At 38.4% G+C, this 18,636-nt stretch overlaps 2 protein-coding genes across 2 annotated transcripts; both read right to left on the bottom strand.

Moving 5' to 3' along the window:
• Window positions 1-1,738, bottom strand: LOC133800577 (probable purine permease 10). The gene is made up of 2 exons (XM_062238579.1): window positions 1,599-1,738; window positions 1-1,357 (listed from the first exon to the last, which is right to left on the bottom strand). The coding sequence occupies exons 1-2, from the start codon at window positions 1,633-1,635 to the stop codon at window positions 231-233; spliced, it is 1,164 nt and encodes a 387-aa protein (XP_062094563.1). The 5' UTR covers window positions 1,636-1,738; the 3' UTR covers window positions 1-230.
• A 14,221-nt stretch (window positions 1,739-15,959) lies between these two features.
• LOC133799375 (purine permease 21-like) lies at window positions 15,960-17,371 on the bottom strand. Its single transcript, XM_062237398.1, has 2 exons — window positions 17,335-17,371; window positions 15,960-17,128 (listed from the first exon to the last, which is right to left on the bottom strand). Exons 1-2 carry the CDS (start codon window positions 17,369-17,371, stop codon window positions 15,987-15,989), a joined length of 1,179 nt encoding a protein of 392 aa, XP_062093382.1. The 3' UTR covers window positions 15,960-15,986.
• Window positions 17,372-18,636: the final 1,265 nt, after the last annotated feature.

The raw sequence follows: 18,636 nt of genomic DNA, 5'->3' as shown, positions 1-18,636 counted from the left end.
CAAATTTTCCCTACAAAAAATATAACTTTTGTACATAATGATGCTTTGCTTCCAAAAACATCAATAGTCTCTACAAAACAATTATATGAGCATAAATAAATAAATACATATTTTACAATGACTATAATTTACTAATGAGAAATTTTATCATGTGAGTAACAACCCATCTAATCTTTTATTTGATTTTTCTCTTTCTTTTACATGTACATAAAACCCTCTTAGAAAACAAACTAGTCATTGCTTATTGGGGTGTCATTCTTGGAACTGTGACTGTCAAGATAGTTCTGATAAGCATATGAAAAAAAGCCCCAAATAGCCAAAACCATAGACATAACCTTGATCCCATCCATCTTTTCCTGGAACAAAAACACTGCCAAAACTGGGATAATGAGCAAACCCAAAACACTTAATGCATTGGAGAAGAGAGAAGAGACCTCTAGTATTAAACCCACTGTCCCAATGTAGAAAGCTTGCCATGTTATGGCTATCCATGACAATGTCATCACATATGAAACTTTCCCAAGTTCAAACTCATTCATTTCTTCCCTCAGAGTTGCCCACTCACTGCTTGCAAAAAGTCCCACAAGAAGTGCAACGCTTGCCACAAGTAATTCAAATACCAAGACATCCACTATCACTGAAAAGCTCTCCTTCTTAAGAACTTTGTTCATGAGCAACTGATTCAAGGAGAGAAGCAATCCATACCCTGCAGAGCCACCCACAGTGCAAACAAACCCAACTGCATACTTCCATCTTGAGACTTTGGAAGAAGATTTTTGAGAACCGGGTTCGAAAACGAGCAGAACAGAAGAGATGGTGAGAAGCACTAGGGAGTTGATTATGTAAAGAGTGAACTTCTGTGAGTTGAGAAAGAAAGAGAAGAAGGCATTGAAGGCCAGTTGGGATGCACTTATGATTGAGTAAGTTGATACTGGAAGGTACATGAGACCAACAGAGAAGAGATAACAATTTGCTGCTATGAATAGGCCAAGAACCAAGTAAAGTGAGGCAACAACTAAGATAGATGGTTTGTTTGATTGAGTAGAATGAGTACTAGTAGTAGTAGTAGTAGTGCTGCTGTGATTGGTTTTGGTTTTACACATGTTATTTGGGAAGAAATAGTAAGGGAGAAGGATTGGAAAGCCTGCTAGCTGAACAATTGCAGCCATCCATTTGCTCTTTCCACCTCTTTCATAGTACAATCTCAGTAATAAGGTTGCTACTGCCTGGCCAGAGAGAACAAGGAATGAATAAATCCCAATTCGAATCCAAAGTGTAAGTTTTCTGGTTTGAGGACTAATTGGCTGGTTTGATTCATTTTCATAGCCATGAGATTCTCCTTCCTTGGCTTCTTGAACTGGTGAAGATAACAAATACACCAGCGTATATATCAGTAAGTACTTTAGTAAGAGTGTTTTGCTATCAATACATGACTTAGATATATAGTAGGACTATGACTTTTGAAGTTATATATATGAAAAGAATTCAGTTGACTGTTTAGTAATCATTGTTTATTATCATTTTGCATGAAGAGATCACTATATATATATATATATATATATATATATATATAAAAGCCAAACAAGAACAAGACTTACCCTTGATGCTGAGTTGAGTTTCTTGAACCTCTTCCATGTCAAAAGATGAACAAACTGTGTGAGAGAGAGAGAGAGAGAACTATTCCTTAATTGTATTAGGTAATACTATAGATATGATGGCATTAAATATCATCAATATCAATCATTGAAACACTAGAAAGATTTTTTCTTTTTATATAGAATCATGTTAGACAGCAAAAACAATGATCACCCCATTTTGTTATCTGATTATTTTAATATGATTGACTGTTTATTTTAAAATGGTAGTTGGAGAAAGCCTTTTTATCTTTTAGACTTAGTTAACTCTTATATAAATTTCACAAATTGAATTTTGGTTGGACCAACCGGCCAAGATTAGAATATGTTGAGAATGAGAGTTCTTTCAGCACTAGAAACCAAGTTATACATGTTTTTTATTTTATTTTTCTTGAAAGGAAAGTGAATTCATTGAAAGGCTAAAAAAGCCAAAGCATCTTATCAAGCCCTGGTTGGCTGAGCTTTTAAAAGCTGCTTTTGGACTTTTGAAGCTTCAAAAACACTTATGCTGCTGGTTGAGTAACGAGTGAGTTTCAGCTTTTACTTTTAAAAGACTCTTTTAAAAAAAGTCAGCTTTAGTAGCTTTGTCAAGAAGAGATTCCTGAAAAGCTAAAAATAGAAGCAGAAACTCAGCCAAACAAGGCCTAAGTAGCTACACAAATGAACTATGGCCAAATACATATAGCCTCACAAACTCTAAGATAATCCATTTCTAATATGACTGGCTGCACCGCCAAAGCTTCAGCTACATACATGGACATGTTGAAGAGGGAAAATGATGAAGCATTGGTCCAAAAATCAACACTAGTATTATACTGCCCCTTAACACAAATTCCAATATAAGTTATTCTAACATATATATTGTTTAAAACTAAATTAAAGTATCAATATATCAAGTGGAAACCATTGCTTTATTAGAGTGATTTTTTTTCTATTTTGTGATCTTTTATGAAACACCAGATTTGACTCGGTTATTGATAGAGTGAATAGATCTGTCACTTCTTGAAATCTTTCTTCTGATTCAAAATCGTGATGTAACGTGTATCCTCTTGTTCCAGTCATGGAATAGATGAACTAAATCAAAAAATGGATTTTTGTTCAAAAATGAAATCTTATTGGAACTGTTTGTCTATATTGATACGTTTTTTTTGTCTAAATTTTCAAGGCAATGCTTTTTTTTTAGGGAGAACTTGAAAAGTACCCAGATTTAGGATTAGTTAACAAAAAATAGCTACTAATAACATTTAGTTGAATATTACCCACTTTTTTAATCACATTCTCCATATTACCCTTAAAACACTACTAGAAGTCCAATGTAAAAATCTCAATCTTTGCCTTTGTCGTGCTATTTACTTCCATTTTTAAATAATCTTCGAGCAGCTCCACTAGTTCAATATGAAATGAGAGGGATATAATAAATATGTTAATGAAATATTGGGTATTAAGGTCAAAATCTAAAATAATTGGTGAAAATTAAAGAGGTTCATCTAATTTCTACTTTTTTTTATTAGTCACTTTTCTTAAAAAGTTGCTAATGAAATGGTTTGAACAATAATAATGTCACTCGCGTGAGCATTCTGCTTCTTAAATTCACTTGTTGTGAGGACTATGCTAGCTGCATATATTTGAGGAGAAGAAAAAGAAATCGTGTAACGGAGAGGGCATAATGGGAAAAATATATATAACTTATAAGTACCCCATTGATTAAAAATAATCATTTTTAAAATTAATTTCAACATTTTTTCTCAATATATTTTTTTGACATTTTTAAATTCTTTTTTTGTTAATTTCAATAATTTTATTTTATAAAAAAATTATTTCTTTAACAAGTTTGTATATTTTTTTGTTTTAATTTTTATTTTATTTAAATATTTAAAAAATATATAATTTACATATATTTTTTAGAATATGAAAAAGAAAAAAAAATTAGAAAATGTGAGTATAAATTGATAAAAAGAAATATTATATATTAATTTTTAATAAAAATTAGGTGTCTTAATCAAATTTTGAGGTGCAAATAATATAATGTCCCTACCAAATCTAATTTGCTCTATTATATTTACATGTTTACTTTATGATTCTTTTGTTTTCAAGAAAATAGTTGAATAGTAATAATTATATGAGTAGATGGCAAGTAAAAGACCCAACATTCTTAAAATACTGTACATTTATACCTATTTTTTGTGGTAATTATACTCATTGTTTTCAAAAGGTTTATACTTTCATCCCCATCTTTTTTTTTTTGTTGTGAAAATTACATAATTTATGATTTTTTTTAAATGTTTCCAATTTTATGGGAGTTTTTAAAAATCTTTATTTTATAGTTTTTTTGTCTAAAAATTATTTTTGAGTTTTGTTTTCCCATATTTTTGTATAAATTTGTGTTTCAGCCTTACTTTTTTTTCTATCAAAGTGTTTAAGCCATACTTTAGTTCTTAATTAAGCTTTTTTTAATTTGGGAGGTCAATTTTATAAATTCCTTGTTTTTTTCTACTTATTTGTTTCTGTTTGTTTTTATATCAAATTGATATTATTTAACCTTTTTTATTATTTTAAAAGGTTATTTGGATCGTTTTTATTGTTTAATCATTTTTTATGAATTTTTTAAATTATACTTATTATATTATTTCAATATATAATTTACTATTCCTATTTTCATTAATACATTTCTCCATTATTCTTTCCCGAATTTGTCGTGGTTGCAAAGAATTTTTCTGTCATTTATTTTTTATTATTAATGTGCCTTTTTTACTATATAAAAAAAATTTAAATATATATTAATTTGCTTTTATGGATTGTTTTTATATAAATATATATCTCTTCTATATAAAAATGTAGGAAACATATACTATTAAATTAATGAAATATACTATTAAATTATTAAAAATAGATATTTATTAATTATAAAATATTATTATAATAATGTTGACCCTCGATTTGGCCAACGACACGGAGTCAAATATACGACAAAGTATAAAGCAAGAATGAGAAAAATGATCTAACGAAAAGGAAGAAAACACCAAGGAATTATAGTGGTTCAACCCCAAGAAATGGTAATGACCTACGTCCACTTAGTGATATTGTTATTATTGAATCTCAAAGTTGTGATCAAAGAACTAGGGTTATTGAGTTTTACAAACCTTAAAATGTATTACAATAAGACGGTGAACAACTCACTTATAGCTCATTTTTCTCTCAATATTTCGCAACAAGATTCAGGAATCAAAAGTTCAAAAGTCCATTCCTTGAGCTATTTCATGCATATTTATAGGCTCAAGGAGGGTTACACATGGCTACTTGCCCTATCTTTCCTTAATAATCGCGTATCAAGATAATAATGAAGAAATATTCAATGCAGTAATTATAGGGTTACAACTTAAGAAGGAAATAAATTAGGTTATACGACCAGCCTAGTCGTATCAAAAATTAACCCTGACGATGCGATATGCTTCTGGTCGATAGTCGAGCAATACTTTCGCCACGTGTGAGAAATTCTCGCCACGTCATCAACAACCGTTTTTTGGGTAAACATTTGCCCCCCAAGTTTATTTATTGCGACCAGCAATAAGTAAACTTCGGAAACCGACTCTTCGAATACCCCACGAAATCTGTCAGAATCGCCCATGCTTTCTTGAAAAAGGTGACCAATCATGTCTAATCAAGTCTTTTCGATTTCCCAAGAATGTGTCCGACGGTCATTTCACTTCCCCATGCTTAGAAAAAATAACTCATTATTACATTTTTTAACGTGTCACAGTCGCTATATATAATACCCCAAATCTATTTTTTTTTACTTTTTACTTTTCATTCGCCATTTTCTCGTCAAGAACTTCTAAGAACCTCGACTTTCAGAGCCTAGAAAACTTGAAGAGCTTCCATCGCTGTTCTAAGGATCCTCCGCTCGGACGCTCAAAGTTGTTTCGTTTTAGACCCCTCTTTTCATCAAAGTAAGTTTTACGAACCCCTTGGATGTTTGAGATGCCATGCAAAACTGTTTTTTGTGTATTCAAATCTGTGTTCCTGACTGTTCTTCGCCGAAAGTGTTTTGAGGTAGTGGGCATATTGATCGATGCTTGATAGGACAGTGAAATTACGTTTCGTAGGAGTTAGGAGCCAGTTTGGTAGTCGAGATTGTAGATTTAGGGCGGAAAATCGAAGCAAAAATTCGATTTTTAAGCTAGTTGAAAAACTGGATTTTTCCCGCCCCTTCGGAGTTGAAAAAACTTTTTTCTAAAAAACTTTTTACTTCTGCTTTTCAAACTGCTCGTATAGAGCTTAGTGTTTTTGTTAGAATGCTGCTGGCTGTATAAAAACTTAACTTTTATGCGCGAGCAACGTTATTCCAATTCTCAACACAAGTTTTTAAGCTTTATGTCTTACCTCCCCCTTTCTCTGCTCGCAGCTTTTCATGCAAGATCCGTGGGGAGGTGAAAGACCCATCAACGACGACTTACTAGCTCAACTGCTTGAGGACGAGGAGCGACCGTCGTTGCTAATTCCTGAAATTCCCTTTTCTCGTGCCACTTCAAACACTCCATCGACCCTTGTCCAAAATATGGGTCGAGCAAAAACTACAGCCCAGAAAAAGAAAACTCCCAATCCTTCAAATCAGCCTGCTCCTCGGGCTGAAATTCCCTCGACCAGTGGTCGACAAGAAAATATTCCTGACCCAAACATCCAAACTCATGCTCAACCCCGAAATGCTATTCAACCAGATGTTGAATGGTATATTGTACCTGAAAGCCGGGTAACGATCAGGATGATTGCTAACTATATCAGAAAATATGGACTCCCGGGGGTGACACTAGTCCGACCCACTCAAGACCAACGAGCGAACTTGCCTGGAGGCACTTTCAGCGCCTGGTCGAGGTACACATTGAGGTAGGGGCTACCTTGCCTCTTCATCCTTTTTTCCAAGGGGTGGCCAACTACTTCGGGTTCGCCCCTTTCCAAATAACTCTCAATGGATATAGAATGCTTGCAGCACTCTATATTTTTATAGCCACAAAAAATGCCCTGTGCCATCACCACATGAGGTTAATTATCTGTTCGACCTCAAGTCTAACCCCAACTAAGAAAGCACAGGGTTTTTTCATTTTTGCCATCAAGAAACGGGGCGCGCTTTCCTGTCCGACACCACTCACATATCGAACGTGGGGAAGTACTACCAGGAGTATTTCCTTATGACTGACATGGTCGCGAACAACCTGGCCTTCACTCAAGAAGGTAACGTGTTTGTACCATTGGTCGTTAATCTTTCTTTAATTTTTTCTCTACACTTTCTTAGACTTTTAGTGCCTTACAGGCCCATGGTTGCGACCAGACCCAACTCCAGACATGGAGTTAAGATCAGCCCTCTTGGCCAGTATGTCTGACGTGGAGAAAAGCGTCAAGCATTTGGTCATAGAGGCTAACCTTAGGCTGGTCGGCCTTTTGGCCCCTCATCAAGATGTGAGGGAGTCAACAGCGGGGAGTGCTACTGGCGGAGAGGTTCCCGAGCATGACCCAGACGTGGAACAACCCCCTCCGAGGAGGGCCACTGGAGTAACAATCAGGGAACTTTCCAGCACTTCGCGGGCTGCTGCTCCCCCCGCCCCAAAGGGAAAAGGAAAAAAGAAGGCCATTGAACCCCCCGCTCCCATCGACAAATCTTCAGATGAGAACGGTACTGATCTTTCGCTCTTAGATAGTTTACCAATTCCCTGTCACTTATTTGACGGGGACGACAACTTTAAGTATACTCCAATCTTAAGTTTAGATTTCTTCCAGGCAGTAAGTAGTTCAGTAAGTAATGTAGCGACCAGTAGTTGTAGCGCGGGTACTTTACTTATAATCTCTTTACTTTCATTTTTAGCTCTGTCTATGTATCTTGTCTCATTGTTTGTGTTGTTTCTTTTTGTGCAGATATGTCATCTGAAGACATGTTCGAGCATTACAAGGTTGCCGCTGCATCTTCAGGCAAGAAGAAAGACAGCAAGAGGGCTCGGGGGGAGAGCAGTAAAACCGCCTCAAAGAAGGCCCGAATTGAGGACCCTCCCGCCACTGTCCCTTCGAAGGAGAACACGCCACCTCCATCGCCCCTCGAGCAGCCGGACTCAACTCCTCCGGTCGACTAGCATTCCACTCCTCCAACACCCGTCGACCAACACCCTACCCTCAGGTCCCTACCAGCCAAACATAGCGCATTTAGCCCAAAGGCTCCCTACCCAGCATCGTGGTCAGCTCAGCCAGGGAGAGGATATACAAGTTCTCCAAGCACAAATGCAGTCAAGAGGCCATTAACGAAACCATTTCCATGGAGACTGACCAAATACTCAACCGAGGGCTGAATGAGATAGTTAGCGTAAGTTACTTCCTGATGCTAAATAATTTGCTTTTGATTTTCTACCATCGCCTTACCCTTTTCATCTGTCTGCAGGGATTGCTGATCATGACCGTTGGCTGGCGCCTTGCGGGTGCAATGGTGTCCAAGACTAAAATTTTTGACACCAGGCTTGCTGAAGCTAAGAAAGCGCTTGGAGAGAAAAATGCCGACTTGCTCGAGAAGAGCAATGAGCTAACTAAGCAGAGCGGCGAGTTGCTTGAGAAGAGTGCGGAGTTGTCTAAGCAGAAAGAGGAACTTCTCGAGCTAAAAGCCACTCTGACCGAGGAGCTGCTGGAGGTTCGGGACGCCATGAAGAAATCCAATGAAGACAAATAAAAATCCAAGGAAAGCGACAAACTCAACTACCAACAATCCGTACAGCTCGAGCTTGATTTAATTACGAGCAGGCAGGAGACGAAGGAGCTGGAAAAGCGCATGAAGGAGCTTGAGGAACTTGGAGAAGTGCAAGGAAGCCACTCATCTTTGCTTCTACGAGTTCTGGAAGCACAACCAGAAAGCTAACTTCAGCTACTTGTCAGAACGCCTAAGGTGGACTCTAATGTCTTAGTGTGCCATTCGCCTGGAGGAAGAAGAGAGGGCTAAAGTTCCTGCTTCCTCAGAGATTTCTCTGGCAACAGGGATAGATGGTGCAGAAAAGGAAGCTGGCGCAGCTGTCGACCAGGACGCTCCTCAGGACCCTCCAGCCTCTTAGTCTTTTCCCTTTTTTATCTTTTAATCTTTTGATTACACGACCTACGGGTCGTGATGTAAAGAAATTAATTTTTTATTGCTGCGTGGGTAGCTATTTTCCTTTTAATCAAACAATTACATCCGAGCAATACTGATCGCGGTGGAAAGTAATTCGTTTTTGATATTATAATACATTTTCATTTTATTATAACATCTGTTCGCATGACTGAACTTAGCATAGCACTTTGGTTTGATTTAACAAAATACAAAATTTTGAAAAATACTCTAAGTACCCTAACATGCTTTCACTTATTTTGGTCATGTGTTTACATACATTTTGATGATATGCTTTGCTTACTTGTACCTTATATGCCCCCAAGTGATCGAGGAGCTTTAGGTCCTTGGTCACTTGCCTTGACCAAATCCTGTTTGAACAATACTGCTTTGAGCAAAATAATTGAAATTGTAATACAGCAAAACAACACACGTAATGAGCAAATACTTGTAATAAATACAATAATTGGCAAGAAATGACTGCCTGTGCACAGTCCCTTATATTTATCGTAATAAATGGACGAAACATGTTTGTACGAGTGATCAATAAGATCTTACACTTATAAGCGATCAATCACATAAAATGACCAACCTTTTTTCAAAACTTGTAAAAGGTAAAATTAATGCAAGCCAATTCTTTAAGAAGAATTGTTTATTGATAGTACTTGCGTAGGTGTTCTCCATTCCAATAGCGAGGAACGAGATCTCCGTTTAAGCGAGCAAGTTTATAGGTGCCTGGGTGAAGGACTTCTTCAATCTGGTATGGCCCTTCCCAATTAGGTTCGAGTACTCCAGCAGCTTGGTCGCGAGTGTTTAGAAAAACTCTTCGGAGTACAAGATCTCCAACGCTGAATTTTATTTCTCGCACTTTAGAGTTAAAATACCAGGCGACTTTTTGCTAGTACGCAGCTACTCGGAGTTGGGCTTGCTCACGTTTCTTATCGATTAAGTCGAGGGATTCCATCAATAGTTGGCTGTTTGAGCCTTGGTTGTACGTTATTCTGCGATGCGAAGGCAGATCTAATTCAACAAGCAACATAGCCTCATATCCATAAGCCAAAGAGAATGGAGTATGACCCGTTGCTGTTCAGTGGGAAGTTCTGTACGACCAAAGTACTTCAGGCAATTGTTCTGGCCACGCCCCCTTAGCTTCTTCTAGTCTTTTCTTTAGTGTATCTTTCAGCGTTTTGTTGACTGCTTCAACTTGTCCATTTTCTTGGGGATGAGCGACTGAAGAAAAGCTCTTGATAATGCCATGCCGTTCGCAAAAATCCGTGAATAAATCACTATCGAACTGGGTACCGTTATCCGAGACGATCTTCCTTGGCAATCCATAGCGACAAATGATGTTCTTGACCACAAAATCGAGGACCTTCTTGGTCGTTATTGTTGCGAGTGGCTCGGCTTCGGCCCATTTAGTGAAATAGTCGATGGCAACCACGGCATACTTGACGCCGCCCTTCCCTGTGGGCAAAGATCCGATCAAATCTATGCCCCAAACTGCAAACGGCCACGGACTCTGCATCTGTTTAAGTTCATTAGGGGCTGCCCACGGGATCTTGGAGAACCTCTGGCATTTATCGCACCTCCGTACAAACTCCATCGAATCTTCATTCATCATAGGCCAAAATTATCCTTGCCTCAGTATCTTTTTTGACAAGCTTTGCCCCCAGCGTGGTCTCCACAAAAGCCTTCGTGTACCTCTTTCATCAACTCTTTGGCCTTTTCTTTCGAAATACACTTGAGGAGTGGCATTGAATATCCCCTTCGGTACAAGATTCCATCGACCAGGATATACCTAGCAGCCTGTCACTGAAGGGTCCTGGCTTTGTTTCTGTCCGTTGGTAATATGCCTTGCGTTAGATACTCTATATATGGTGTCATCCATGTATCCGCCATCTGGATCACCATAGCGGTCTCCTCTGCTTGGATGCTTAGCATTGTTAGCCGCTTAACCGACACTATATTCAGAGTATCAGCATCCTTCACACTTGCTAATTTGGCTAAAGTATCAGCATTGGAATTTTGGTCACGAGGTACTTGCTGGAGACTGTATTTGTCGAACTGAGCCAATAGATCTTTTGTTTTGTTCAGATAGGCAACCATCTTTAAACCTCGCGCCTGGTATTATCCCATGACTTAATTCACCACCAGCTGAGAATCACTGTAGATGTCAAGCACTTTTATATTCATGTCCCTGGCTAACCGCAATCCAACGAGTAGTGCTTCATACGCAGCCTCATTGTTAGAAGCAGTGAAGTCAAACATAATTGCGCAGTGAAATCGATGCCCCTCCGGCGTTATCAATATCACTCTTGACCCAGCGTGGCACTCGTTAGAAGAACCATTTGTAAATAATTTCCACGTGGGAGCTTGGTTTTGACATTAAGGCTCATTAGTCTCTTGATCAATCTTTGTCGAGCAACCTTCTTTTTTGTTGTACTGGTGGAAAAATCTTGTCGATGTTTAGGACATGGCTGATGACTGCAGGATCTATCCCGACCATGTCTTTGTGCGACCAGGCAAAGACCTCCTGGTTCCTCCTTAAAAACTCCACTAGTGCTTGTTTTGTTGTTGTCTCTAAGTTTTTACCGAATTTCACAACCCTGGTCGAATTTTCTTCATTGAGTTGGACCTCTTCCAGGTCCTCAATGGGCCCAACTTCTTCCTCAAAATCCCCAAAGTGAGGATCTAAATCCCTATCCTCACTTTGGGCAACACCCTATTTGGTGACATTATCACCCGAGTGGGCCTGAGCATCCGTTTCCATTTGCAACTCTTTCCCGCGAACATCTCTCGATACACCCTTCTTCGCCTTGGTGATCGAGGCGTTGTAGCACTCCCTCGCTTCCTGCTAATTTCCCAATACACAACCTATCCCTGCGTCTGTTGGGAATTTCATGGCGAGGTGCCATATCGAGGTGACGGCTCGTAGGTTGACCAGAACTGGTCTCCCAATTACAGCATTGTATGTTGTAGGACAACAAACTACTATGAAAGTAGTGAGTAATGTCCTATTAGCAGGCGCAGTACCTACCGTAACTGGAAGCCTAATCGACGCTGTTGGGGCGAGCCCTTCACCAGAAAAACCATAAATGGTTTGGTTGCATGGCTCCAGGTCTTTGACGGACATCTTCATTCTTTCCAGCGAGGACTTGTATATGATGTTAACCGAACTTCCTGTGTCGACCAACACCCTTTTCACCATCATATTTGCAATTTGTACGTCCACGACCAGCGGATCGGAGTGTGGGAATCGTACGTGCTGTGCATCGTCATCAGAGAAGGTTATCAATTCCTCTTCTGTACGAGCCTTTTTTGGTGCTCGATCTTCCACACTCATCATCTCGATGTCTTGGTCGTGGCGTAGGGTTCGAGCGTATCGTTCCCTTGCCTTCCCACTGTCTCCTGCAAGATGTGGGCCTCCACAGATGGTGAGTAAAGTGCCTGCCACAAGAGCTGGCTGTAGAGGTGGTGAGTGTTGGCGTGCAGGCGCCTACTCGTTGCCACCTTGAGCCTCTCGCTGAGACCCTCATGCAGCTCGCACATATCTTCTTAAATGTCCCTGCCTGATCAGGAACTCAATCTCGTCCTTCAACTGGTTACATTCATTGGTGTCATGCCCGTAGTCATTGTGAAAACGACAGAACTTTGTTGTATCTCTCTTGGAGATATATTTCCTTATCGGTGCGGGTCGTTTGTAAGGCACGCTTGAGCTGGTCGCGTGATAGACTTCAGCTCGGCTTTTGACAAGGGCAGTGTAGTTGGTGAATCTCGGCTCATATCGATTGCCTTTGGGGCGCTTACTCTCGGAAGTCGAGGGTTCATTGTTTGCCCGCTTTCCACCATTCCTACCATTGCTAATCATGTTGCCTTTGCCATTGCCATTTGGTTTTTTCGACCCGTTGGCGGCTTTGGCAGGTTCTTTGGGCCCCTTGTCTTTATTTGGCGATTTCCCTTCGTTGGAAATCGCATCTTCGAGCTTGATATATCGATCAGCCCGATCTAAGAACTCTTGGGTACTTCTAACCCCATGCTTTCTGAGGCTACTCCAGAGGGGTGAATGACGCCTAACTCCAGCAGTTAGAGCCATCATCTTACCTTCATCGCCCACTGTCTTGGCTCTAGCTACAGCTCGCATGAAGCGTTGGACATACTCTTTCAAGGGCTCTCCCTCTTTATGTCGTATCTCGACCAGTTGGTTGGCCTCTGTGGGGTGTACACGACCCGCGTAGAACTGTCCATAGAATTCCTTCACGAACATTTCCCAAGATATTATACTAGCAGGAGGGAACTTGAAGAACCACTCCTGAGCGCTATCAGATAGTGACACAGGGAAGATCCAGCAATGGGCATCTTCTGACACTTTTTGTATGTCCATTTGTATCTCAAACGTATTAACGTGAGATACCGAGTCTCCGTACTCGTCGAAATTTGGTAATGTAGGCATCTTAAACTTATTGGGGGTTTCGGCCGCAGCAATCCTCTGTACGAAGGGGGTTCCCCTCCTCCTATCGTACTCGATATGGGACGTTCGTCCCCCGACCAGTTACTATACTGCCTAGTTTAGGGCATCAATTTGAGCCTGAACAGCTTCCGGGACTGCTGGGGCCACTGGTGCTGGGGGAGCGTACTTATCGTGCCTCTCACAGCGGTCGTTAAATACGTCCCTAAGATCATCGTCTCTTCGTCTCTGCTCGCTAGCTCCTATCCGGCTAAAGACGTTCGGCTGCCTGGGCTGCCCCCTAGTGTTGTGGCTAGTTGGCCTATTTTCTTTAGGTGGGGGGCTTCTGCCTCCACCTCTTTCTTCATTTCTCCGGCCAGCATTTCCTCTGCCGGAATCAACTTCATTATAGCCATGGCCATCTCTAAATTGTGGCTGACTATGGCGTGACCGGCTATTCACACTATTTCCTCCTCGGGGTGGCATCTCTCGAGCGTCAGGGGGAGGCCTGCGCTGGTCATTGGGTCCCCGTGCATTGTTATGCCGTGGGGGCCCCCTGACCGCAGATCCTGACTCCGTGTTCCTTCTGTTGGCAGAAGGACGTTGTCCCCAGCTCGGTAGATTCAGCTCTTCATCCCCTGGGCGTCTAGGGTTGCGGGGCGGTTGCCCTGCCCTATTCTGCCTCGGGCGCTGGGGATTGCCTCGACCAGCCTGGGATGGAAGCTGCTGCTCAGGATCCCTAGGTGGGACATCATCCTGAGCCATAGGCGGCTGCTCCGACCTTTGAGGGCTTGCCGGCTGGAGTGGAGGGCTAGGATTGGGACCTCTTTGAGGTGGCATGTTTGGTGGCTGATCTGGCTGGGAGGCTGGCATAGCTTGATTCCTTGCCAGCTAGATGGCTGCTTCAAGGGCGGCCATGGCATCCCTCTGCCGACGATCCATCTCAGCTTGTCGCTTACTTAGCTCCTGACGCTGGCATTCTATTTCTCTTTGCTGCAGCGCCATCGTCTCCGCAACATTCTCCTTATTGGCCCTCAGATTGGCCAACTCATCTTGCAACACTCCTAGCGTTGCCCTCAGCGTTTCAGAGTCTAGTTCCTCCTCATCAAACTCCAAATGTGGTTCATTCTCGGCCACATTTGGGGGAGGAGGTTGGGATGGTGTAGCGCCAGCAACCTGTCAAGTTTTCTTGGATGTTTTCGCCATTAGATTCTTTCACAGTTCTTTCCCAAACTCTCAATGAAAGCACCAGAATGTTGACCCTCGATTTGGCCAACGACACGGAGTCAAATGTACGACAAAGTATAAAGCAAGAATGAGAAAAATGATCTAACGGAAAGGAAGAAAACACCAATGAATTATAATGGTTCGGCCCCAAGAAATGGTAATGACCTACGTCCACTTAGTGATATTGTTATTATTGAATCTCAAAGTTGTGATCAAAGAACTAGGGTTCTTGAGTTTCACAAACCTTAAAATGTATTACAATAAGACGGTGAACAACTCACTTATAGCTCATTTTTCTCTCAATATTTCACAACAAGATTCAGGAATCAAAAGTTCAAAAGTCCCTTCCTTGATCTAATTTCATGCATATTTATAGGCTCGATGAGGGTTACACATGACTACGTGCCCTATCTTTCCTTAATAATCGCGTATCAAGATAATAATGAAGAAGTATTCAATGCAGTAATTATAAGATTACAACTTAAGAAGGAAATAAATTAGGTTATACGACCAGCCTGGTCGTATAAAAAATTAACCCTGATGATGCGGTGTGCTTCTCGTCGATAGTCGAGTAGTACTTTCGCCACGTGTCAACCACGTGTGAGAAATTCTCGCCACGTCATCAGCAATCGTTTTTTGGGTAAACAAATAATATTTAATACACAACTAGAAATTTAATAATTTAATTAATATAAATTCAAATATTATAATAATATATAATACATAATCTTAATTTTAATTAAAAATTTTATCATTTATATTTATAAAGAAAACATGTTTTTTTATTACTTAATGTAACTTAACTAAATATATTTTCATATTAAAAAACAACAAGCATTATAAATACATTTTATATAAGTGTCATATGCGTACAAATATTATAATTAGAATAACATTTATCTTCTATCAATAATAAAGAAGTTTCTTCTCCAATCATAAAGATGTAATTTGAATAATATCACGGATGTTTTATACATTAAATAATGTAGTTTATGATCTAAAATGTTATTATATGTTTTTTTTTAAAAAAAAAACATAAACAATGTTTAGGCTTAATTTTTCTTTTAATTTATTTAAAATTTATATGACAATTATAAAAACTTAATATCAATTTTTAAAGTAAAACTAAGTAAACGAGCATTGCATATTTCTCGCACATAGTATATATATATATATATATGTCTAGATTAAGTTAAGTAATTGGATACCTTTTACGTTTTTTTATATTTATTGGATGTTCCAATAGGTAATATGTTACCATGTTAAGAGTAACCAGTTACCTATATAATAGGTAACCAGTTACTATAAGGATAACTTGTTACCTATCAAGTGGTAACCAGTTACCCATTAAGATAACTGGTTACTTAAGGATATCTTGATAAGGTTACCATCGAGGTACCACCATGATAACATGTTACCATTAGGATACTTTGACATCTGTTAACTTAAAATAAATATCAAGTAGATTTTTTTTTATATATATATATATATATTTCATTTCATGCCTTAACATGGCAAGCATATTTGTCATATATACATATAACCCTCTTAGAAAACAACCTAGTTCATAAATTCAACCATTGATCTCTTTCTCAGGTGAGGTGTTGCTTTGACTATTGCTTATTGGGTTGTCATTCTTGGAACTGTGACTGTCAAGATAGTTTTGATAAGCATATGAAACAAAGCCCCAAATAGCCAAAACCATAGACATAACCTTGATCCCATCCATCTTTTCATGGAAGAAAAACACTGCCAAAACTGGGACAATAGGCAAACCCAAAACACTTAATGCATTGGAGAATAGGGAAGAGACCTCTAGTATTAAACCCACTAAACCAATGGAGAAAACTTGCCATATTATGGCTGTCCAAGATAAAGTCATGACATATGAAACTTTCCCAAGGTCAAACTCATTCATTTCTTTTCTCAAGGTTGCCCACTCACTGCTTGCAAAAAGTCCCACAAGAATTGCAACGGTTGCCACAAGTGATTCAAACACCAAGACATCCACTATCACTGAAAAGCCCTCCTTCTTCAGAATTTTGTTCATGAGAAACTGAGTTAGGGAGAGAACCAATCCATACCCTGCAGAGCCACCCACAGTGCAAACAAACCCAAGTGCATACTTCCCTTTTGAGACTTTAGAAGATTCTTCAGAATTGGGTTCGAAAACGAGCAGAACAGAAGAGATGGTGAGAAGTACTAGGGAGTTGATTATGTAAGGAGTGAATTTCTGTGAGTTGAGAAAGAAGGAGAAGAAAGCATTAAAGCCCAATTGGGATGCACATATGATTGAGTAGGTTGATACTGGAAGGTACATAAGACCAACAGAGTAAAGATAACAATTTGCTGCTATGATTAGGCCAAGAACCAAGTAAAGTGAAGCAACAAGTAAGATAGATGGTTTTTTTGATTGGGTAGAATGAGTGGTAGTGTTGTGATTGGTTTTGGTTTTACTCTTTTTTGTTGGGAAGAGATAGTAAGGAAGAAGAATTGGAAAGCCTGCTAGCTGAACAAGTGTTGCCAGCCATTTACTCTGTCCACCTCTTTCATAATACAATCTCCCTAATAAGGTTGCTACTGCTTGGCCAGAGAGAACAAATAATGAATATATCCCAATTCGAACCCAAAGTGTAAGTTTTCTACTTTGAGGACTAGTTGGCTGATTTGATTCACTTGCATAGCCATGAAAATCTCCTTCATTAGCTTCTTGACCTGGTGAAGATAATATATATGTAAGTATTTCTTTATTAAGAATGTTTTGCTATCAATACATGATTCTAAATTGTTTCATTTATGGAGCTTTGAAGTAACATATATGAAAAGAATTCAGTTGAGTGTTTTGTTCAAAACTTTGAGCTATCATTGTTCACTATTAGTTAAGTTGTATTATATATATATATAAGCTAAACAAGACTTACAAGTGATGCTGAGTTGAATTTCTTGAACTTCTTCCATGTCAAAAGATGAACAAACTTCACAAACAATGGTTTGGTTGGGGAAAGAGAGAGCTATTCCTTAATTGTATTAGGTAATAATATAGATATGGATGGCATTAAATATTGTCGATATATCATCATTGAACCACTACAAAAACAAAGGAAGTTTTCTAGTTCTTTTAATGTATACACACATATATATTAGTTTTTAATAATAATTAACTCTTATCCAAATCTCACTAATTTGAATTTTGATTGGACCAACCGGCCAAGATTAGAATATGTTACCAATTTTCTATTACAGAAAATGGTGAGAATGATATGTTGAAGACGAAAAAGGATGAAGCATTGCCCCAAAACCAAATTCCACTATTAATGATTCTAACATTTATATTGTTTAAAATTAAATTAAATTATTAATATATATATAAAAAATAAATTGAATATTATTCAATTAATTTATATAAATTTTGTGGGCAACCAATGGTTACTTTCCAAAAACAAGTTTAGTAGTAGTAGTACAGTACCTTATAAACTGGATCTTATTTTTATGTATTTTCAATATAACACTAAATATGATACAATATTTAAATTTATCTAATTCATATTTAATACATTCCTATCATATACAGTAATTATATCTAAGCTATTCACCAAACCCATCTTTAATATTACATCTGCTATTAGAGAAATTATGAAAACGAAAAATCTTTTAAGTGATTAGAGTAACCACTCTGATTGAAAATTATCTTTTAGGCCACCTTTTTCCCCGCTATTATTACTAATCTAAATCGTACCTTCATAATTTTTCAACCTTTTAAAAGTTCTCCCTGAATTATTCACGTTATTGAAATGTGAGAATTTCGTCCAATTTCGCTAACGGAATGGTGACGTAGCAGTTTGGGCGCCGATGTGGTATTATCACATCAATGTCTCGTTTATAATTTAAATAAGGGAATCTTTTAAAAATATGGCTTTTATAGCATCAATGTGCAAAAATATGGGAATTAAACTTTTCTTAATTTGTATGGGAAAATTTGTTAAAGAAGAAGTTAAAGTATGAAAAACACAACTAGTAGCTAACTAAAATATGGAAATGCCACATTTTTCTATTATAATTATGTTTTTTTATTATGAAGGTAATTTTATTTTATTTTTTTATTTTTTCCTTCATTTTTTTTATTATTTTTCAGTTATTATTTTTTTTTCCTTACTTATTTTTTCTTTCATTTTCTCCTTTTTCTTTTTTTTTTCTACCCTTTTTTTCCTTCATCCATTTTTTTC

Source organism: Humulus lupulus, chromosome 9 (genome assembly GCF_963169125.1).
Source record: "Humulus lupulus chromosome 9, drHumLupu1.1, whole genome shotgun sequence".
In the NCBI taxonomy this organism is placed as follows: Eukaryota; Viridiplantae; Streptophyta; class Magnoliopsida; order Rosales; family Cannabaceae; genus Humulus; species Humulus lupulus.
Note: the sequence above shows the minus strand (reverse complement) of the source record. Positions and strands in the feature narration are given on the sequence as shown.

Bases quoted from the DNA above. Each gene is read 5' to 3' on its own strand.
- LOC133799375 (XM_062237398.1), bottom strand. From the start codon at position 17,371: ATGGAAGAAGTTCAAGAAATTCAACTCAGCATCACTT. The intron at 17,129-17,334 runs GTAAGTCTTGTT...TATCTTCACCAG, and splicing joins AATTCAACTCAGCATCACTT to GTCAAGAAGCTAATGAAGGA.
- LOC133800577 (XM_062238579.1), bottom strand. From the start codon at position 1,635: ATGGAAGAGGTTCAAGAAACTCAACTCAGCATCAAGG. The intron at 1,358-1,598 runs GTAAGTCTTGTT...TATCTTCACCAG, and splicing joins AACTCAACTCAGCATCAAGG to TTCAAGAAGCCAAGGAAGGA.